This window comes from Monodelphis domestica, chromosome 5 (genome assembly GCF_027887165.1).
Source record: "Monodelphis domestica isolate mMonDom1 chromosome 5, mMonDom1.pri, whole genome shotgun sequence".
Classification (NCBI taxonomy): domain Eukaryota; kingdom Metazoa; phylum Chordata; class Mammalia; order Didelphimorphia; family Didelphidae; genus Monodelphis; species Monodelphis domestica.
Genome location: NC_077231.1, coordinates 213,235,129 through 213,258,875, shown reverse-complemented (window position 1 = coordinate 213,258,875; position 23,747 = coordinate 213,235,129). Strand labels below are relative to the sequence as shown.

General features: G+C 36.1%; 1 protein-coding gene across 4 annotated transcripts in view; it reads left to right on the top strand.

The window, feature by feature from the left end:
* The first annotated feature begins 945 nt into the window (after positions 1-945).
* The window catches only part of LOC100022917 (protein mono-ADP-ribosyltransferase PARP12-like), a 69,712-nt gene continuing 46,910 nt past the window's right edge, over positions 946-23,747 (top strand). For 2 of the 4 annotated variants that reach the window (XM_016426182.2, XM_056799753.1), the window contains exons 1-3: positions 1,015-1,322; positions 11,349-11,484; positions 22,176-22,437. In XM_016426182.2, the coding sequence (XP_016281668.2) occupies positions 1,015-1,322; positions 11,349-11,484; positions 22,176-22,437 (706 nt within the window). Of the gene's footprint in view, positions 1,323-11,348; positions 11,485-22,175; positions 22,438-23,747 lie in introns of all 4 variants that reach the window. The other 2 variants (XM_016426181.2, XM_056799752.1) reach the window with 2 other exon arrangements.

Below are 23,747 nucleotides of genomic sequence, written 5' to 3'. Positions count from 1 at the left end.
ACTACAGTACTTGGGTAGTAATTGCTAAAGGGGTTGCAATTTGATTTATCAACAAATTAAGTGCCTATTGTATGCAGAGCACTATGATAGATCTGGGGGAAAGTAAAGAAAGTTTAATGCCTAGGTCTTTGACTTCCAGAGATGATAAGACACTCTTCGATAACCGTAATATAAAATAATATATCGCATTATTTTCAAGAAAAGAGACCAAAAAAAAAAAAAAACCCGAGAATAATCTTTTGCAGAAAAAAAAATGTCATAACCCTCTGGGGGTATCATGGAAGGCCTCTAAACAATTAGAGCAGAGTTAGGCGTTATCTCGGAGGCACTAACAATCTTCTCCCCTCGCTAAGCGCACTTCTATGAAAGGGAGCTACAGAGAGAACAAAGAAGTAGTCCCCTCGCCAGTGCTTTCGGTCTCCACCGCATAAATACCACTGAACCTTCCCTATACCATGGCGGTTGGGGTTCTGTTTACTTCCTAATTAACCAAATATTTGCTTCCTCATCTAGTAAGAAGGTAGAAATCATCATCTGTCCGAGGGTGAGGCGAGAGAAGGGGTCTGAGCCACTTGGGAGAGGAGTACTCCATAGGGAGTAGGGGTCTTTCGTCCGCTATCAATAATGATCCATTGCATTTTCATCTTTGCAAGCGTAGCGGAGGTGTGGGGGGCTTGGTGGTGGTGGGTTGAAATGCTCCCTGGACACAGTTTTATTTCGACTCAAAGCGAAAGAAGAAAAGGGCGAGGACTTGGCCGTGGCCTGCGGGCACTCCGAAGGATGGCCATTCTAGCTTCCCAATTGGTTCTGGTCTTCTCTTTCAGAGAGACCGCAGCCCCTCTTCCCTCCCCTTTCGTGGCTAGGGCCCTCCCCTCTCCTCGGTCTGCTCCCGGCTAGGGCTTTACCTTTCGATTTTGAAGAGGAGGAGGAGGAGGAAGAGGGGAGGAGTCGGCTGCGGCAGCTGCTCCAGCTGCTGCTGCTTCTGTTCCCGGATCCTGGGCCACAGTTTTTACCATGGCGGATCCAGGGGTCTGCTGCTTCCTCACCAAGCTCTTGTGCGAGAACAAGTCGGGATCCTCGGATGTCCAGCGTTTGAGCCAGAAGATCGGCTGGTCGGAGGCGCAGCTGAGCCAGATCCTGCAGGAGGCTGGGCCCGAGCGCTTCCTGCTGGTGGAGGACGAGGACCCCTCCGTGGCCGTGGCCGTGGCCGTGAGTCCCTTGCGCCTCTGCGGCTACTACCTGAGGGACGAGTGTGACGGCTGTGAGAGGCTACACCTTTGTAAACTGTTCGTGCAGGATAGGTGCAGGTATAAAAAGCAGGGGTGAGTATTGAGAGGTTCGTGGGGCGGGGCAGAAGGAAAAGATAATTGGCTGGGGGTGGGGGGTGGGGGTCGGGGTGGGGGCCTTGGTGGTGAAGATACTAGTGGGGATGAGATTGAGGAGACTCGCATGGATAGCATCTTCCCGAAGCTCTTTGTGCTCCTAGGGCCTCCAAATACGTGGTTAGTGTATGTTGTTAGTTACGAAAACGGTTAGTGCCGTATAAAAGGGGCTTTCTTCTTGACCGAAGTCATCAGTGTCCCCTTCCCCATTATTTTGAATCAATGGGGCATCACGCCTTTATTTCTCCGTACAAGTTATGTTAGTCTATAAATTTCAGACAATGCCAGTCTGCAATGGTAGAGGAACCGGTTTGGCCCTAACCCTATCCCTGTCCATGTTTTATCTTCCCGTAAAATGTAAACTATTTGCAGTCAAGGACGATCTATTCTTTTGTCTTTGTCAGCAGCCCCTAGAGTATTACGGTGTCTAGTACAAAGTAGGAGCTTAAAGAGTACTTGTTGGATTGGGAAATAGTTTCTTAAAAAATGAACACTCGTCAGCTTTTGATTTTACAGCCTACATTGCAAGGTCCTCTAGGGCAGGGACTGTGGTTTTTTGAAATCTCTGGCTTCTCTGGCTTCAGGCTTGACCCCCTAGCACTCTTTATAAATACTTATTGAATTGAACAGAACACAGGAAGTAAGTTTCCCTAGTCAAAGAGCTAGACTATAGGAAGGCAACAATTCGAACAAGGTCTCTCTTGAGATCCAACCTTATGTTCTTATCTTTATATTGGGCCCTACTGGATTTTTAAACAGTCAGGTCTAAATGGAAGGGGAAGATTTTGAGGCCCTCAAACAGCTTCTGCAGAGACAGAACCCCAAAGTCTCTGCCCTCTTCCACACCTTCTGTTTCTCAGCCCAGCTGTTGAAAGGTAGGTAAAAGAAAAAAGGAAAATAAAACTGAAAGGAGATTCAGAAACTAAAGATTGCTAGATTTCCAAAAACATGGAAATAATGATCTCCCAACACATCCTCAACCCTTTTACCCTTTCTCAGCAATTCAGGAGTGGAACACCATGAAGAGGGCAGGGAGTGTGATAAATATACCATTATTCAGTTGCCAATGGAAAAACAATAATAAGGCCAGGGCTTTTATAAATCCAGAAGAGTGAGGTGGGCTTTTTGTTGTTGTTGTTGTTGCTTATTAGCAATGTATGAAAAAAATTGTGAGACCAGATTCCTTCCCCCTCTTCCCATCTTTCCAGCCCACATCTGTGTAAAGTAGGGTGTGTGTGTGTGTTATGAAGAACTAACCTAACCAGAAACGTGGAAGTTAAGGGAAAATAGGCAAGGAGAAGAGAGAATTATACCATTCTGCTTCCTCCCTTTCAGTTTCTATTCCTTATTCCATTTCTTCTGTTACCAGTGATTTACTGCCATCACATATGACTCAATACAATAACAACTACATTTCACATATAGCAAAGTCCTCTCCAGTTATGAACCAATGAGAGCATGATATTTTCTGGGGAGTGAGGTAGGACTGAAGTCTTGAGAGAATGAGATGTGTCCTAGATGAGTTCTAAAATGGCAAGAGAGGAACTAGGAACCCAGGATACTTGACATCCAAATTCCTGCCTTGATCAGTACTTCCATTTCCTCTGAAAACTTAAGACCCTTTGTTCTATTTTGAAAAAGATGAATTTCTGTCAGGTAATAAATTTATTTGTTCAAATAAGCTCTCTCTTAAAAAGACTGATTTGTCCAAAAGGGAGAGGCGGGAGTGGGAGGGTGTGTGTATGTGTGTGTGTGTGTGTGTGTCTCTGTGTGTGTGTGTGTGTGTCTGTGTGTGTGTGTGTGTCTGTGTGAGAGAGAGAGAGAGAGAAAGGAAGGAAGGAAGGAAGGAAGGAAGGAAGAAAGAAGGGAAGAAGGGGGGTAGTGGTGATTAGCCCTGGAGAATCCTCAGTGAAATCTTTGTACCAATGTGATTAATATATTAGGGAACAGTGAATATATCATGAATTTTATGTTTCCCTATGTGATTTTGTCTTTGAGGAAACTGCACCATTGTGATAGGGAGTATAACAGGAGGGTGACCTCTATGGATGGTTTGAGGGGTTGGTGCTGCAGCACTAGATCCCAATGGGGGAAATCTTTAGTGGGCCACCCAAAGCCACCTGCCCAGGGAAAAGGCTGGCTATAAATGGTTCCTGTACATTATGTGTTTGGAAATTGGCCTCCTGAAAATGAACCTAGCAATGTGGGGGGTGTGTGTGTGTGTGTGTGTGTGTGTGTGTGTGTGTGTGTGTGTGTGTGCATATGTGTGTGAAGGTATGGTGTTTGCCCAGGGCACCCATGTGAAGCTGTGCCAATATCTGTTCCCAGTTGAAGCGTGATCTTGATTGATATTGTCAGTGATCAGATCCCACAGTGAGGATTCCTGCTATTGGAGAAATTTAATTATCCGCCAACTCCATTTTCTCCATAAGACATGGTTTTTATTGCTCAATTTTGTATATAATGATGATTTTTAGGAATACATATGTTATACATATGTTGGTAAGAAATGCTTCTTCTCATTGACATTGAGAACAAGGGAAAGGTCTCTTTCCTTAGATCCCTGAAATGAAATAATGGACAAACACAAGACACTTTATTCCTTTTGTAGGAGGGGTTCTCCCTTCCAAATGAGAACCGTTATGCCTGTGACACCTTAATTAAACTGTGTCACCACCCAATGCATTTATCCTCTTCTCTATTTTCCTCTGACAAATTATGCCCCCCAAGTGAATGGCTTTTCCTGTACCTTGTACTTTATACTTTGTATTATATTTTTCAACAATAAATGCCCAACTAGAACCCTAAGGAAGAAGGGGAAAGTAGAGAGTATTATTAGATGCCTTGAAAAACCTTGAGAACAGAGAATGGAAATGGAGGTCCCTAAATAGGAGTTAGGAGAAGGAGAAAAGGACCCTACCATATATCACTTACGCCTTCCTCCTGCTTCTTAAAAGTGAGAATTAATTAGTCCAGAATTAATGCTTAACAAAGGCTGTTCATTGGATACTGAGAGGGAATGGTGCTGACCAATAAAGCTAGGTGGCACAGTGGATAAAGCTCTGGATTTGGAGTCAGGAAGACCCGAGTTCAAATGTAGCCTCAGACACTTAGCTGTGTGATAATGAGCAAGTCACTTAATTTTTGTTTGCTTCAGTTTCCCCATCTACAAAATAGGGGTAATAATAGCACTTATATCCCATGATTATTGTGAAGATCAGATGAAATAATTGTAAAGCTTCTAGCACAGTGCCTGGCACATAGTAAGTGCTATATAAATGTTAGTTATCTTTATTATTGTTATTAAATGCTAACTTTCACTTGCTAACAAAGACAAGTTATCAAACCTTGTTCTGTTTTGCTCTCTTCATTGTACTCTTAGGCCTCACTATTCCTCAAGGGTCCAGTGAGAAAACCTCTAACCTTAAATAATATAGATGTAGAAATGAATATTTGTTTTTGCAACTGAAATAAACTAGAATTTCTCTCACATGTATTTCCAGTGATACCTTCCTTCTGTTTGAACAACACCTCATTATTCTGATGTCACAGGTTTAATTCTGTCACTAATAAGGGATAGTAACAGTGGGAACAGAGACTTCCCATGTATATACCAACGTACAAGTTGAAACTTGTACTCATGGGATTTCTACCCCTCCCCCTTCTTTGAAAGTCTAAGGAATGGTTGGAAACAAGGGAAAGAGCAGTGTGAAAAACTAGCCATAGACAACAAGATTAAGTTTGTTGGGCATGAGGTGGGTATATAAGGATGGCAAATTTATAAATAAATATATATACATACACATAACAAATCTATATAAATAAATAAACACATATAAATTATATATACACATATATACATATATGATCTATATGAATATGTGAACTGTGTGTGTGATGTGTTTGAATTTAAAGAGATGATTTCAGATAGAAAAATAATAAAGCAGGAACTCCTGGAAATTGGATCAGGGTTGACTATAATAGCCTTCTATTTTCTACCATAGCAAGAGTGAAATCTGCTAATTAAGATCAGTGTAATTTCCTGGTGTTGGAGGTTGGCTATTATAATAACAATTGACACCCCATGGCAGTATACAGTTCAATTTCAGAACTACATATAAATCATCCCTGAATAAGATTCTTATATCAGTCATTCAACCCTACTTATATCTTGAGATTCCTCTCTCCTTGTTTTAGTCATCAATCACCACCTACCTCATCTTTAAACTTCCAATTTCTTATTCCACCAGAGTTCCCAAGCCTGGGCCTTCCTGAATGTTGGTGTGGGGCAAGAACTATTTTAGCATAGGAAGAGAAAATAGCACCACTACATAGAATTCTTTGGGATCATAGCATTCCATTTATTTATTATTTTTTTATTAAAGCCCTTACCTTCCATCTTGGAATCAATACTGTGTATTGGTTCCAAGGCTGAAGAGTAGTAAGGGCTAGGCAATGGGGGTTAAGTGACTTCCCCAGGGTCACACAGCTAGGAAGTCTGAGGTCAGACTTGAATGAACCTAGGGCCTCCCTTCTCTAGGCCTGGCTCTCAATCCACTGAGCTACCCAGCTGCCCCCTCATAGCATTTTAGAATAATTCATTTACTTTTTCTAAATTGACTATAGCCATAAGCAATCCAGAGCTGATAGGATTAGCACTAAATTTCCAAAATATAGAGATTAGTTAGGGTTGTGAGATCCTGCTTCTCTTTGGTCAATTGACTAATCAATAAATATTAAGCCTCTTCTGTGTGCCAGGTATTGTGCTCAGTACTGGGGATAGAAAAAGACAAAACTGCCAAGGGGTTCATCATCTAATGGAGTAGACAATAAACAAACAAATATGTATTAATAAGCTATATATAGGATAAGTGAGGAATAATTAAGAGAAGGAAGGCACTAGAACTAAGGACTGGGAAAGACTTCCTGTAGAAGATGGGATTTTAGTTGGGATTTAGAAGGAACCCAGTAAAAATAGTAGGTAGAAATGAGGAGGGAGAACATCCCAGGTATGAGGATGTGCGAAAATTGATGGATTGTCTCATTAATAGAAGAGGAAGGAGATATCCTTTCCTTATAGGTAAGCTACAGTAAGGCAACATAGAATTATTAAGTGATTACTATGTGTCAGGCATGATCCTAAGCACTGAGGATAAGTAGAAGAAAACAATTCTTGTCTTCAAGGATTTTACTTTTAATGAGGGAAGACAATACCACAGCGAGCTGAAAAGAAAATAGTCCCCTTTTGAGGGTAGTGAAGCCCTAAGAATCAGAAACAGCACTGGAAGGGTAATGAAGCAGAGCTATTCTGGGCTAGACCACCAGATGTCCCAGGTAGAATTCACTAAAGGTAGAAGAGGGTTAGAGAAAAGCTGGGGTGGGGGTAAAACTGGTTTCTCATTAAAACAGAACCAGAAAGAAGAAATAGAACTCTATAATTATTGTTTATAAGGGGTGATATTGGAAAATACGAATATAAGTTCTTTATTTTTTGTTTGTTTTACTGTGGTAGTAGGTGAATGAAAAGAAGACTTGTGACTGAACAGCCTTCCCATGCTTAAAAAAAATTGACTCATTCTTTGAAAAATGAGATGTATATTTGGATGTAACTAGCACAAGAAATTGTTTCTCTCAGACAAGCATATTATAATTTATTGCATATTTATAACAAATCTACATATCATATTATTGTTACATATTATTTTGTTTTACGTATATATACACATATAAATCAGTAACAAAAAAAAAATATGAGCCAGCACTATATCTAAATAAAATGATGAAGCACTTTGAGCAGTAAAATAAAATAAAATAAAAATTTTAAATAAATTGCTAGTAAAGGGAGGAAGTAAAGTCTAGAGGCTAAAATTTCTTGATTCTTTTAGTTCAGAATTTTGAAAAAGATTCCTAATTCCTCTTCCCCATTGAATATTTTCCAAATCTTGTTTCTGTCTTTTGTTGTTGGAAAGATCAATGCCTTCCATTGTTCAAAACCCCCAGTGGCACCACATTTCCCATTTGAGGCAACTGGCAACTTACAAACATCAGGGTTTATCATTTTAATGGTCTTTCACATAAATGATTTTGCTTGATTTTTAAGGTTCGGGTAGTCCCATTTTAAAGGTAAGGAAAAAAATATGAGAGGCCAGAACTAGAACTTTTAACAATTCTTTTAGTATTATTTTTGCTATACTACAGTTCTTCCTTCATTTTTTTCATTACTGTGGTGGTGGGTGAGGTACTTTTTAAGAGATCTTGTGGAGTTCTGGGGCCTTCAGGGGAGGAAAAGTTGTGACAACTTTTCTCTTAATAGGGGAAGGGGTAGAAATTTAGTGCTTATAAAAATATAAATACAACACTAATTTCAAGAGTGGAAACACTTTACATTTTATCAGCAAGTCCTTTAACTATAAGTTCATCCCTTAACTAAGTTGAACTGAAAACAAACTGAGAAGGCTGAATGAAACCCAGGGATGGGTGCCATGACTTCCTTTGAATATGACATAGGAAACCCCTTGAACAATATAAAATTCTGTTTCTTTCAGACCTTTGGTGGTTTTGAAGAGGGACCAGAGTTGTGGTTCATTAATATAGAGAAGTGATGGCAAACCTTTTAGAACCTTTTAGACATTACATGCCATGCCCTGCCCCCCCAACTGTGTGCTATGCCCTGCTCCCCCAACTGCATACTGTTCCCCAGACCAAGTCCCTTCCCCCCACCCTCACCCGAGATAGGGGAGGGAGAAAGAGAAGACAGTGGCCCAGACACTCTGCTCAGGAGAGGGAGTGAATATTTCCATTAGGCTGCTGAGCAGAGGGCTGAGGAGGCATGGTGGAGAGGGGGAATGGAGCTGCTCCATTGGGTGACAGCTTGTATGCCCACAGGGAGATCTCTGCATTCCTTCTTTGGCATACATGCCATAGATTCACCATTATCGGTATAGATGAGGCCTTTGAGAAAAGGTACCAATACCAATGTAAATTTCTGTGCCATTTATAGGCTTAGAGTATCTTCTAGGACACTGAGAGATTAAGTGATTTACTCAGTCACATAACTAGTATGTTTCAGAGGTGAGATTTGAACTCAGGTTTTCCTGAATGGGAGTTAGGCTTTTTATTCACTATTTATGCTGTTTTAGATTTTTGTTTCCCATAAATAGTAATTCATAAAAGTCCAGCATAGTGTATAGAATTAGAAATATTTGCACTATATATTTTCTTAGCATCCTTCAGAACCAAGGATATCTTTGAATTAAAAAAAAAACAAACAAACCGAGCAACAGTAGCAAACCAACAAGGAAGTATCTAATATTTTGAGAGACTATTATGTAGCAGAATGAGTACAGGGCTGGCCTCAGTCAAGAGGAAGAAATGGGTTCAAACCTTTGATACATTCTTGCTGAGTGAGTCTTGGAGAAGTCATTTAATCTTTAGGTATTTCCCTAAAAATAAATATTGTAGTATAGTTGCTGATCTACATAGGCAGAGGGCATTTCCTCAAAGAGAATTCCTTTCCCTAATAAAATCCCAAATGCTTAAAAAAAATTCAGGGAACAAGGTAAGCACTGAGGTGATATGAAGATTAAATAATGCTGTCTTTGCTCTCATGAGATTTACAGTCTAGAAAGAGGAAATAAGTAGTGAATTAAAAGGGGACAGAAGTCTAGTTTTTCTGTTAAAAAGTCCTGGTTTCAAGTGTGGTCTCTGAGGAATTCAACCTGTGACACCTTGGGCATACACTTAACCTCTCTAGAGAGAATACATTAAATTACAATCTTCTTTCAGGTTATGCCCATTAAACGTGGGTGTTCCCTAAATCTCTGTCCTGGGTCCTTTTCTCTATCCTGTATCTCTTGGGAATCTTTTCAATTCCCATAAATTCAGCTATTATCTCTCTAAAGAGAATTCTTATTTCTAGATATCTTCCCTAAACTCTCTCCTGAACTCCAGTGCCACATTACTATCTGCCTTTTAAACACCAAGAATTGAATGTCCCAGAGACATCTCAAACTCAGAGTGGCTAAAATAGAGATAATCTTTACCCTCAAAGACTTCCCACTTCTCAACTTTCCTATTGCTGTAGAGGCCACCACCATTCTCCCAGTCAATAAACACCTTGGTATTCATCTTTGATCCTTCACTCTCATTCCACCAACATATCCAATCTGGGAGGGAGGGGATAAACATTTATATAGTACCTTCTATGTGCCAAGAACTGTGCTAAGTGCTTTTTATAAATATTATCCATTTGATTCTCTTAACAACCCTGGGAGGTAAGTGCTATTATTATCCCCATTTTCCAATTGAAAAAACTGAGGCAAACAGAGGTTAAGAGATTGCTCAAGGTCAAACAATTACTAAGTGTCCAATACTGGATTTGAACTCAAGACTTTCTGACTCTAGGCTCAGCACTCTATCCAATACACCACCAGCTGCTTCCAATCTGTTTTGCTGTTTTTAACCTTTATCAAATCTTCTGTATGTATTTATATGCATATACATATGTGCATATATACTTATGATATATGTGTATTCCCTTTTTTATTCTAAAAAAAGTCACTACCTTTATTCAGGTCCCCATTACCTCTCAACTAAACTATCAAAACATCATTCTATTTGATATCCCTGACTCAAATCTCTCCCTTCAACTGTCTATCCTTCACTCTGCTGAAGTGATTTTCCTAAGTGAGGTCTGACCATATCATTCCTCTACTCATTAAACTCCTATAAGCTTCCTATTACTTTCTGGTTAATACATATGGCTTGTTATTTCTCATACTTAGCATTTCATGCCCAAATTCTGCCATTGCACCAATTGTATCCTTACTTGGAATGCTCTCCCTCTTCAGTTCATTCTCTAATTTTCCCTAGCTTCCTTTGATATTTAGTTCAAATCTCATTTTATGCAGGAGGCCTTTCCTGATCTCCCTAAACTGCTAATCTCTTCTCTCTGAGATTATATTCGATTATTGCACGTTGTCTTCCTCAAAGAATGTGAGCCCTTTGAGTGCAGGGAAAGGTTTTGTACTTCTTTTTATTTCCAGTATTTAGCACAGTGCCTGGCACATAGTAAATGCTTAATAAATGCTTGTTGATGACTAATTATAAGTGACAACATATAATAATTTATTTTCCCTATTTCTTTATCTACAACAGAATTTTTAAAAATAATCCAATACTTTTATTCTATGACTACTACTTCTATTTACTTCTGAATAAATTAAAATAACAACAAACCCCTTAATAGAGATTTACTATCTGGCAAAACAAATTTCCACATTACCTATGTCTGAAAATGTATTTCTCTTTCTTCATTTTAAGTTCTCTAACCAGAGATAACTGGTGGTGTATTTTGTAATTCATTTTGTTCTCATGATTTACCATTTTGTTGATCAAAATTCCAAAGTTTTTTTTTTCTCTATAATGTTGCCATCATTGTATAAATTGTTCTCTCAGCTATTCCCATTTCATTCTGCATCAGTTGATAAAGATTTTCTTAGCTTTCTTTTCTGAAATTGTCCATTTTATCATTTCTTATGGCATCATATCCCATTATGTTCATATGTTGTTTAAGCCATCATCAACCTAAATTTTAAAATATATTCTTCCAGTCTTCTACTGAGTGAGACACTCTGTGTAACAAAAAATAAAATAGAAAGTAACAGAAAAGAAGTAAAAACAATTTAACAATACTAGTCAATCCAAACAGTTATGGTGTCTGCTGTTTTCCATTTATATTCTCCACTTCTGCACAGAAGGGAGGAAATTGTATTTCTGGGAAATAGACCTGTTACAAAGAGTAGCTAATACAAAGATGAGTAAACAAGTTTCTTTTCTGAAAGGGACAGTCCTTGTCAGTATGATACCATTGAATTAATTTGTCTAGATAAGAGCCAAGGCAGTAAATTCCTCTGGTTGCCTTGTTATTCACTTGAAATTCTGCTGACATGCCTCATTTTTTCCTAGGTACAAATGCAGATTTTCCCATGATATTCATTTGCCTGGGAATAGCAAAATCCTGAAAAATAATGCTCTTTTTGGTATCAATGAATCAGAGCTCAAAGTCCTGCTTTTTCAGAATGATCCTTCCCTTTTGCCTGAGGTGAGTCACATAAAACATAGCATTAATTATGGGGCGATGGAGGACATCTGGTATTAATAATGTGCCTATTATGGTATTGTCAAAGCAGAGCACTAAGCTAGTGCATACACAGGTTTACAACCACTTAATTGAATGCTTAGCTTGGTACTCTATCCAAGGCACTTGGGGATGGGGTTAAGAAGTGGGGTGATGTATGGCTGTCATTGTTGGTACAGGTCTATTGAGTTCAAATGGATCTAGAATCTGCTTCAGAATTTTTGAAATTTTCACCTCTGGGAACAATGTGGTATTGAACTGAGGGGTATACTGGAAAGAGTACTAGAGTGGAAGTCCAAAGAGCTGTTTTGCTTTGTTTTTTGTCCTAGCTCTATGAGTTATCAGCTGAATGAACTTAGCAAATCATTTAACCACTCTAGGGCACATTTTGCTTATCCTTTAAAATGAGAACATTGAACTAGATCAATGGCAGCCTGGTGAAGTTTATGAATCCTTTTTTCAGAATAATGCTTTTAAAATGCATATAAACATAGGATTCTAATAGAAATGAATTCTATTGAAACACAATTATTAAAATGTTAAGCAAATGCAAATAAATTCATAAGTTCCAGGTTAAGAACTCTTAAGCTAGATGGTATCCAGCATTCTTTCAATTCTACAATTCTACAGTGATAAAGAAGGGACAATTCTTTTTACATTTTTTTAATTATATGTAAAACCAAATTTTAAAATTTATTTTAAAAAAATTTGAGTTCCAATTTCTCTCCCTCTCTTTCCCTAACCTTTCACTTCATTGAGAAGTGATTTGATATAGGATATATATGTGTAATCAAGTAAAACAGAATTCCATATTGGTCATGTTGTGAAAGAAAAACAGACAAAAAAACTCCCTTGAAAAACAGTAAAAAAAAATTCTGAATCTGCATTCAGACTCCATCAATTCTTTCTTCAGAGGTGGATAGCATTTTTCATCATAAATCATTTGGAATTATCTTCAATCATTGTATTGCAGAGAATAACTAAGTTATTTACAGTTGATCAGCTTACAGTATTCCTATTACTTTGTACAACATTCTCTTGGTTCTCCTTACTACACTTTGCATCAGTTCATGTAAGTCTTTCTAGGTTTTTCTGAAAGCATTCTGCTTGCCATATAATACAGTGAGGTAGTATGATAATAATAATCTTTACATATTTTATGCTGTAATGTTATGGATATTATTGATATTGTTATGGATATTGATATTATATTTATAATGATAACATTCCAGTATGGATTCACTTAGGCTAAGTGCTGCTAATGTCCATAGAAACATATAGGCAAAACTGAGATTTCTTTTTTTCCCAATGTTAACCCTGTATGAAGGCAATTCTGCAATAGCCTGAGTCATTCTCTCTCTGCTGCCTTAGTTAATAATGAAACTCCTCCTGCTTGAACTTCCCCTGTTGGCCAAATGGGAAGACAAAAAAATCCAATGGAGAAAAGAGTTTATAAAGTAGAATTGGCTAAATGTTTAAAAGTTCAAGGAAGAAAATAATTTCTTAAAAATTAGAATTGGGCAAATAGAAGCTAATGGCATAATGAAATATCAAGAAACAGTAAAACAGGGAGCAGATGGGTAGCTCAGTGGGTTGAGAGCCAGGTCTAGAGATGGGAGGTCCTAGGTTCAGATCTGGCCTCAGACACTTTTCAGCTGTGTGACCCTGGGCAAGTCACTTAACCTCAGTTGCCTAGCCCTTACCACTCTTCTGCCTTCAAACCAATCAATACACAATATTGATTCTAAGACGGAAAGTACGGGTTTTAAAAAAAGAAACAGTAAAACAAAATCAAAAGAATGATAAAATAGAAGAAAATGTAAAATTTCATAAAAAAAACACAACTGGCCTAGAAAATAGATCCAGGAGGGACAATCTAAGAATTACTGGACTACCTGAAAGTTATGATAAAAAAAAATCCTATACATCACATTACAAGAAATTATCACAGAAAATTGCCCTGATATTTTTGAACAAGAAGATAAAATGGAAATGGAAAGAGTTCACTGATCACCTCCTGAAATAAACCCCACAATGAAAACCCCCAGGAATATTATAGTCAAATTCAAGAGCTCCCAATTCAAGGGAAAACTGCATGGAGAAAAAAACTTCAAATAGCCAGAAAAAAAGTTCAGATATTATGGAGCCACAGTCAGGACTTTAGAGAATTTAGTAGCTTCTACATTAAATGATCAGAAGATTTGGAATATGATATTCATATCAGACAAATGAACTAAGTTTACAACCAAAAAACACCTATGCAGCAAAACTGAATATATTCTTTCAAGAGAAAATATGGTAATTAAATAAAGTAGATTTCTAAACATTCCTGATGAAAAGACTAGACCTAAACAGAAAATTTGATTTCTAAATACAAGATTCAAGAGAAACATAAAAAAGTAAATAAAAAAGAGAAAATTTAAAGGATTCAATTAGGTTCAACTGCTTATATTCCTACATAGAAAGATAATATTTATAACTTAAAGATTTTATTATTATCAGAACAATTAGAAGGAATATGCATAGAAAGAGAATGTAGGAGTAACTGTTTAGGATGCCATAACATGCAAAAAATACTGAGTGAAAAAGGTTGCACTGAGAGAAAAGGGAAGAGAAATAAAATAGGGTAAATTATAATCACCTAAAGAGGTTCAATGGAGGGGAGGATATGGATGATATGGGCATTGCTAAAATCTTACTCTCATCAGAATTGGCTCAGAGAGGGAATTACAACAACACTCCAAGGGGTGTAGAATCCTATCTTACCATAAAGAGAAGGAAAGGAATAAGACAGGGGTGTGGAGAGGAGTAATACAAGGGAGAGAGAAAGAACAAGATCAAAAGGGGAAAATAAGATGGGGGTGGGATACATAGATGGTGATCATAATTGTGAATGTGAATGAGATGAACTCATCCATAAAATGGAAGCAGATAGCAGAGTAGATTAAAAACCAGAATCTTCCAATGTGTTGTTTACAAAAAACATGTTTGAGTAGGGAGACACATGCAGAGTAAAGGGAAATAAAGGATGGAATAGAATCTATTGTACTTCAGCTGAAGTAAAAAAATCAAGAGTAGCAATCATGATCTCAGGCAAAAGTAAAGCAAAAATAGATCTAATTAAAAGAGATGAGGAAGGAAATTATATCTTGATAAAAGGTATTATAGACAATGAAATAAAATTAGTACTAAACATATATGCACCAAATCGTATAGCCTCCAGATTTTTAAAGGAAAAATTAAATGAGGTTCAAGAAGAAATAGATAGTAAAACTATACTAGTGGGAGGCCTCAATCTTCCCCTTTCAGAACTAGATAAATCTAACAACAACCCTCTGCCCCCAAAGCCACAAGAAAGAAGTAAAGGAAGTGAATAAAATTTTAGAAAAGTTAGATTTAGTAGGTCTCAGCAAAAATTGAATGGGGATAAAAGGGAATATACCTTCTTTTCAGCAGTATATGGTACATACACAAAAACTGACCATGTGCAAATATATAAAAACTTTACAACCAAATGTAGAAAAGCAGAAATAATAAATGCATCCTTTTCAGTTTGTAATGCAATAAAAATTACAATCAGCATGAGTTTATTGAAAGACAAACTAAAAATTAGTTGGAAACTAATCTAATTCTAAACAAGGGGTGGGTCAAAGAACAAATTATAGAAATTATCAATAATTTCATTAAAGAGAATGACAATGAGGAAATAACATAAGAATTTATGGTACACAGCCAAAGCAACACTTAGGGGAAAATCTATATATATCTCTGAACACATATCAATAAGATAGATAAAAAGCAGATCAATAAATTGAACATGTGACTAAAAAAGAACAGATTAAAAATCCCTAATTAAAACCTAAATTGGAAATCCTAAAAATGAAAGAAAAAATTAATAAAATTGAAAGTAAGAGAACTATTGAACTAATTAATAAAACTAGTAATTGGTTTTATTAAAAAAAAGAAATAAAATAGATAATTGGTTAATTTGACTAAAAAAAGGAAAGAAGAAAATAAAATTATCAGTATAAAAAAATGAAAAGGGTGAATTCACCTCCAATGAAGAGAAAATTAAAGCAATTATCAGGAGCAATTTTGTCCAATTATATGCCAATAAATCTGATCATCTAATTGAAATGGGTGAATATTTACAAAAAATAGAAAATACCCAGATCAACAAAAGTGAAAATAGACTACTTAAATAATCCCATATCAAAAAAAGAAATCAAAAAAGCCATCAAATCGCTCCTTAAGAAAAAATTCCTAGGGCCAGCTGGATTCACAAATGAATTCTATCAAACATTTAAAGAACAATCCCAATATTAGATAAACAATTTGGCAAAATAGGCAAAAAAGGAATCTTACCAATTCTTTTTATGACACAAATATGATGTTGATACCTAAGCCAGGAAGGGCAAAACCAGAGAAAGAAAATTTCAGACTAATTTCCTTAATGAATATTGATGCAAAAATCTTAAAGTACCAGCAAAGAGATTACAGCAATATATCATAAGGATCATTCACTATGACTTGGTGGGATTTATACCAGGAATATAATGTTGGTTTAAATATTAGGAATACCATCAACCTAACTGGCCATATCAATAACCAAACTAACAGAAATCACACAATTATCTCCATAGATTCAGAAAAAACCTTGGGTAAAATGCAACACTTATTCCTATTAAAAACACTAGAAATGGGTCTTTCCTCAAAATGATAAATAGTATCTATCTAAAATCATCAGCAAATATCTACAATGGGGATAAGTTAGAAGCCTTCCCAGTAATATCAGGGATGAAGTAAGGATGCCTGGTATCACCAGTATTATATAATATTGCACTAGAAATACTAGCTTTAGCAATAAGAAAACAAACAAAATTGAAGAAGTTAAATTAGGTAATGAAAGAATTAAACTATCATTGCAGATTATATGATTGTATACTTAGAGAATCCTAGAGAATTAGCAAAAAAAAAAAACTAGCTGAAATAATTAATAGCTTTAGTAAAGTTGCAGGATACAAAATAAACCCACATAAATCATCAGCATTTCTATATATTTCCCATAATACTCAGCAGCAAGAGTTTGAAAGAGAAACGCCATTTAAAATCACTCTAGACAATATAAAACACTTGGGAATTTATTTGCCAAGGCAAAAGTAGGAATTGTACAAACACAATTACAAAACAGTTTTCAAACAGTCAGATCTAAAAAATTGGAAAAACATTAATTATTCATATATACACCAAACTAATAATAAAAATGACAATTCCATCCAATTTAATTACTTATTCAGTGCCATACCAATTAAACTAGCAAAAAATTATTTTATAGAACTAGAACAAATAGTAGCAGAATTCATCTGGAAGAACATAAGATCAAGAATAACAAGGGAATTAATTTTTAAAAAATGAAGGAAGGTGGCCTAACAATACCAGGTCTCAAACTGCAATATAAAGTAGTAATCATCAATACAATCTTGTATTGGCTCAGAAGCAGAATGATGGATCAATGGAATAAATGAAGGATAAATGACCTCAGCAAACTAGTGCTTGGTATATCCCAACTTTTGGGATAAGAACTCACTATTTGCCAAAACCTGCTGGGAAAAATGGAAAACAGTATGGCAGAAACTAGGTATAGATCAATATCTCCCACTCTCTACCAAGAAAGAGTCAAAATGGGTATATGATTTTATCATAAAGGATGTTATCATAAGTAAATTAAGGCAACATAGGATCATTTGTCAGATCTATGGAGAAGGGAAGAATTTATGACTAAACAAGAGATAGAGGACATTGCAAGATATAAAATGAATAATTTTGACTATTAAATTCAAAAGGTTATATACAAACAAAACCAGTATAACCAAGATTAGTAGAGAAACAACAAACTGGATAAAAATTTTATAACACATATCTTGATTTTCGTTTTTCAAGGTTTCATTTTTCAAATGCATAGAGAACTAAGTCAAATTTATAGAATACCAGCCATTCCCCAATTGACAAGTGTTCAAAGGATATGAATAAGCAGTTTTCAGATGAAAAAATTAAAGTTATCAATAATCATAGAAAGAAATGTTCTAAATCACTCTTGATTAAAGAAATGCAAATTATAACTCTGAGGTACCACCTCACACCTATAAGACTGGCCAATATAATAGAAAAGGAAAATGATAAATATTGGAGGGGATATGACAAAATTGGGACACTAATGGTAGAATTGTTAACATTTTGAAGGGAAATTTGGAATTTTTTGTGCCCCAAAGGCTATAAAACTATGCCTACTCTTTGATCCAGTAATACCACTACTAGGTTTACCCCAAAGAGATTTTTTAAAAAGGGTGGTGGTGGAAAGGACCTACTTATACAAAAATATTTATAGCAGCCCTTTTTGAAGTGTCAAGGAATTGGAAAGTGAGGGGATGTACATCAAATTTGGGGAAAACTTGGTATATTGTGGTATATATATGATGGTGATAGAATATTATTGTGCTATAAGAAATGATGAACAAGATGATTTCAGAAAGAGCTGGAAAGACCTACATGAACTGATGCAGAGTGAAATAAGCAGAACTAGGAAAACATTGTCCACAGTAACAACATTATTGTGGAATGATCATCTGTGAAGGGCTTAGTTACTCTCAGTAATACAATGATCTAGGACAATTCTGCAGGACTTATAACAAAGACTGCTATCCACCTCCAGAGAAAGAAGTGCTGGTGTCAGAAAGCATGCTATTTTTTACTGTAGTGTTTTTTTTAAATTTAGTGTTTTTGTTTTATATGAGTATTCTCTTACAGTAAACAATGTGGAAATAGATTTTGCATAATAATACATATATTACCCAGATCAAATTGCTTACCATCTCTGGAAAGGGAAGTGAAGGGAGAGGGAGCAATTTGGATCTTATAACTTTAGAAAACTTATGTGGAAAATGATTATTACCTGTTATTGGCAAAATAAAATAAGTTTATAAAAATCATAAGCAAACAAAAACAAAGATTGAATGAGAAATTATCCATTACTTTGTTGTAGAGAATTATTTTAATGAGTGGGTTGGACTTAGTGGCCACTGAATACTAAAAAGATGCAATTCTGTTTGTTCCTATTTGACTGAATATTAAAATCCTTAACTTCTAATCAGTTACTATTTCCTATGGCAGTGCCTTCTTAGAACTCTGGGCAGCCTTCTTGTCCTCACTTGGCTCCTGACCTTATACATATGATTCATTCCCCTTGGTCACCTTTTGATATTAACTGTGTACATTTCTATGAGAACTTGCCCAAAAACTAACTTCAGAATAAAAGGAGCTACGTTATACAACTGGATAAGAAGTCTAATCCATGTGTGTTACTTTAAAAAAATTGATAGCCTTTTTTTTTTTTTTGCAATATTCACTTCCCAACAACCCATGCTATTCTAACACAGGTTTCTTAAACTCTTTTTTTTTTTCTTTAATGGACCCCTTTGGAAGTCTGGTGAAGAAACCTCTTCTGTGAATGATGTTTTTACATTCACAAAATTTAAAAAGAAGACCAATTATATGGGATATCCAGTTTTAAGCTTTTAACAGCTGAAAACTGTACTAAGACTTTGGGGGCCTCTTGTATTGAAATAGTTATCAAAATGTCTAGAAGACAAAAGATCACTAACCCTGTCCCTTCATGAATAGTTAGGGAAAAAATTCCTTTAATCAAACCTGAATTTGTCTCTGCAACTTCCTAGTTCCTCTCACTTGGCCAAAAAGATAAATCTTCCTTTCTCCACATTCTAACCCTTCAAATACTTGAATATTACATTTTGTTTTCCAGACCAAACCTCGCTCAGTTCCTTAAAGTAATGCTCATGTAAGGCCTTGCACTTTCCTTCTAACCCTCATGTGGAAACTCTAGGTGAGGGTCCTTTCTAAAATGTGGCACCCAGAACTGAAAACATCAGAATTTTATCTGATGAGGCCATGAGTACAGCTGAGCTAGTATTTCCTTGTTTCTGGAAGGTACAGCTAGGTCCTGATTAGTGCCAATAACATGTCCTTTGAAGTGGTCACATTCAAATTCAAATTGCCTGCTTCCATGGGGCTGGAGCCAGGCACCATATTTTATAAAATGATATCGTTGAATATGAGTGCAATTCAAATATGTGTGACTACTTTATGGGATTCATTATTCATATAAATCAGGATCTAGTTGTGTGTTGCTCCTAATGCAGCCTACAATTGCATTCACTTTTTAGTTGTGATATCACACAACTCTTTGAGATTATGGTCAACCAAATCCTGTTTCCCCTGTCCCTACACACACTGATTTTTTTCAGTTTCTTAGTATTAAGTTCAAAGAATTTCTGTGACCTGACACATTTGCAACATACTGTTTGAAGGGTTTTTTTTTTTTTCATTTAAAACTTTAAATTCAAAGCCTTTTGTCAGTGTCTTTTGTTTTTAATATTAACTTCACTTGTTAGTATTAGGTTCAAATGATTCCTTGGGTTTGACACAAATGGAGCATACCTAATCTTGGGTCAACATGTTCCTCTTTTGGAACACAGGACTTTACATGCCTATAAGAGACAGCAGGTAAGCAGGGATAATGTAGTAATGCAGACTAAAACAACAGGATGTGTAACATGGGTTCTCAGCAGTAGGAAGGATCCACACTGCAAGTTTGAGGTGTGGATCCTTCCTACTCTTGAGAATTCCTAGGACAAGGATATATTTTAAATATTTCCCTATTCCTTTTAATCAATAAATTAAGATGGCAGTTAGGCTGCTAAATATATTTTTATCATTACCTGCTATACAATTTCATCTGAATTAGAGCTCAAAGAAACTCACTTAACTTAGATCAAAAGGGTATCTTGAAGAAACAGAAGAGAAGCGGAACTCTACACTTTTTAAAGAAAACATTTTCTTTTAATTTTTTTATTTAAAAACTTTCAAATATTTAAATAAAAAAATTTAGACACTTAGGTTTAAAAGTTATTAAACATTGTTATCATTTCCCAGTGACTTCCCCAACACTGCCATATATGTATGTATGCCTATATATGTGAATATATTTCATATATACACCTATATTAAAATATTCCCTTGCAACAAAAAAGTGAAATTTACAATACAAACTCACATATTGGCCTTCTGAAAATGTCTACCTCTGTTCATGCTTATGGGCCTCCAGGTTTCCAAGAGGCAAGACACATCTTTCACTCTTTCAATCAAATGGATGGCATTCATTGCTTATGGTGACATGGAGTTATTGATCAATATAAAGTTGGTGGATTTGTATTTGTGGAGTAAGTTTCCAAGTGAAGTCAGCAAACTTTTATTAAGTGTCAAAATCTGGGTATACAAAAAGAAACAAAAAGAAAGGTACTCCACCCTCAAGGAGTTTATTTTTTAGGGGGGGGAAGAAAGTTGATATACAAAAAAGAGTTGAAAATAGAAGGGAAGATCCCTGTATAGGGCATGGTGGCAAAGTCTGGGGAGTTAGAAAGAGTACTAGGAAAGGAATGAAATATAGTTGGCTCAGACCTTTCCTAAAAATGGAGGAACCCATCACGGGGAGAAAAGGGCTTCTGGGGTGATGGGATCTTCCAGGATAAGAAGGCCCTGGGCACTTGAATGAACTTCTAGGGTGAGATGCAGCTGACTCAGAGCCAGCAGAAGAAATTCCACAGTGGCAATTCCCCATATCAATGAAATCACAGACCCTAAAGCACTTCCCGCTGCCAAAAAATAAGTTGGATAGGTGTAGAGCATTCCTTTCACACTCAGGATCCCTTTTTTAAAAATATTTTTAAACAATTTTTTTTTGATGAATAGAAATTCACACCTCTCTTTCTTATCTTCCACCTCCCCCCAGTGAAAATGGAAGAAAAATACCTTGTATCAAATGTGCATAGTTACATATAATACATTTCAACATTGGTTGTGTCCAAAAAAAAAAAAATCCATCTCTAGATGTACTTAGTCCATCACCTCTCTTCAAGGAGGTGGGTAAAATTGTTTTATAATGAATCCTCTGGAACTATGGTTAGTTATTATGTTGATCATAGTACTTAAGTCTTTCCTAGTTGTTTGTCTTCCTGATTCTTCACTCTCAGGTAGCTCATACAAGTCTTCCCAAACTCTGATCCCATTCTTGACCAGAGGAATGCATATTGAAGAGATTCAATCTGTTTTTAATATTATACTCTGAGACCACCTAATGAAAAAAAAGCTAACCCAGTTCCAATGAAATTTTTGTCCTTTCTTCCCCTTTTTTTCTCTCCCTCTTTTCCAGTTTGGATATAGACTAAGTAAAGATTATGGGAAATTAAAAGTGAAAGGTGAAAAAAGTGTTACACAATGTAGAAACTCCCAGGAAAATAATTCTAGTGTCTTTTTTCTCTTATATATCACACATTTAGCTAAGATCCTATATATCCTTTTCTCATTAAAGTGTTAAATTTGGTTGTGATTAGTTGTCCCATCCGCCCCCTCCCCCATTGAGAATATGTCTGTCTACAAGGGGAAATCAGAAAGTAGGTTTTTTTGTTTGTTTGTTTTTTTGTGCTGGACCAAATCTATTATGACAGATAAACTGAATGGCCGATGATTAGTGAAAGACTGCAGTGGGCCATAATTTGAAGTGTTTCTTCATTCTCCTATGCCAGGTCTGTCCCTTCTATAACAGAGGTGAAGGGCCTCATGGATCCTGCAACCTCCAGGATAATTGCACGAAGCTCCATGTTTGTAAGCATTTCATTTGGGGAGAATGTCGGTTTCAGAAGTGCAAGCGATCTCATGATCTACATACTGAAAATGCAATGAAATTACTGCGGGATCAAGGATTGAATGCCTCCACCATCTTGAACATCCAGAGAATCTGCAAGTTTAAGCATGGAGAGATCTGCAAGTCCTTTGACAAGAAGAAAGGTAAGAAATGGAAGGGCTATCATGAACAATGGTTTGTTCTGCAAATTTGGGCTGCAAATTTGGAGAAATCTTCTAAGCCTCACATTGCTTGGTCAGTCTCAATGAGAAAATTCATATGATCATCTTTTAGCTAGAGTCCATCTGCTCCAATTCTTTTATAGATCAAGAATGTCCAGATTTAAAAGATTTTAAGTAACTTGTCCAAGCTCACTTAGGGGTTATTTTTCTTTCATATGAAAAAAAAATTTTTTTTTAATAAAACCCTTACCTTCCGTCTTGGAGTCAATACTGTGTATTGGCTCCAAGGCAGAAGAGTGGTAAGGGCTAGGCAATGGGGGTCAAGTGACTTGCCCAGGGTCATACAGCTGGGAAGTGTCTGAGGCCAGATTTGAACCTAGGACCTCCCGTCTCTAGGCCTGGCTCTCAATCCACTGAGCTACCCAGCTGCCCCCTCATATGAAATTTTTTATTGATATCTTGTGTTTTTTTTTTTAATTTCACCTTCATTTCAAAATAAAACTCCCACCTCTCCCATCCAGAAAACTATCTTTTGTAATGAAGAGTTAAGAAGAAACTGTTTGACAAAACTAACCAAATGTCAATGAAGGCTGAAACTGTGCAAAATGTTTTATATCTTTCATCTCTTATCTCTGCAAAGAAATGAGGAAGGCATGTATTACTCACCTCTTCTTACTAATCCTATTCAGTCTCATTTCTCCTTTTTTTGCCTTGTCATTATCGTTACCATTGTTTATATTATTTTCTTGTTTTTTTCTTTCTCTTAATTTTAGCTCATTTATATCTTCCCATGCTCTTCTCTGAAGAATACTCTTCTGAGTTTTTAATCTATTGTTTTTTTAATACAGTGATAAATGTGCCATAATTTGTTAACCATTTGTTTATTGATGAACAAAGAAGTGAGGAAGGCACGTGCATTTTACTCATCTCTTTAGAGGCAAACTTACTAGTTCTACTCACTCATTTCCCCCTTTTTGCCCTTTGTCATTAAGTTGTTATTATTGTTTATATTATTTTCTTGTTTTTATTAACTTTTTTATTCTTATAACTTTTTTATTCTTGTAATTTAACTTGTTTTATTCTTAAAGTTAGCTTATTTAAGTTTTCCCATGCTCTTTTCTGAAGAATACCTTTCTTACTCTTCTCTGAGTTTTTTTATCTATTGTTTTTTCAATGCAATGATACATGTGCCATAATTTATTAGCCATTTGTTTACTGAGGGGCATTTAATTTGTTTCCAGTTCTTAACAACCACAAAAAATTCTTGGTTTATTCTTTTTTAAACCCTTACC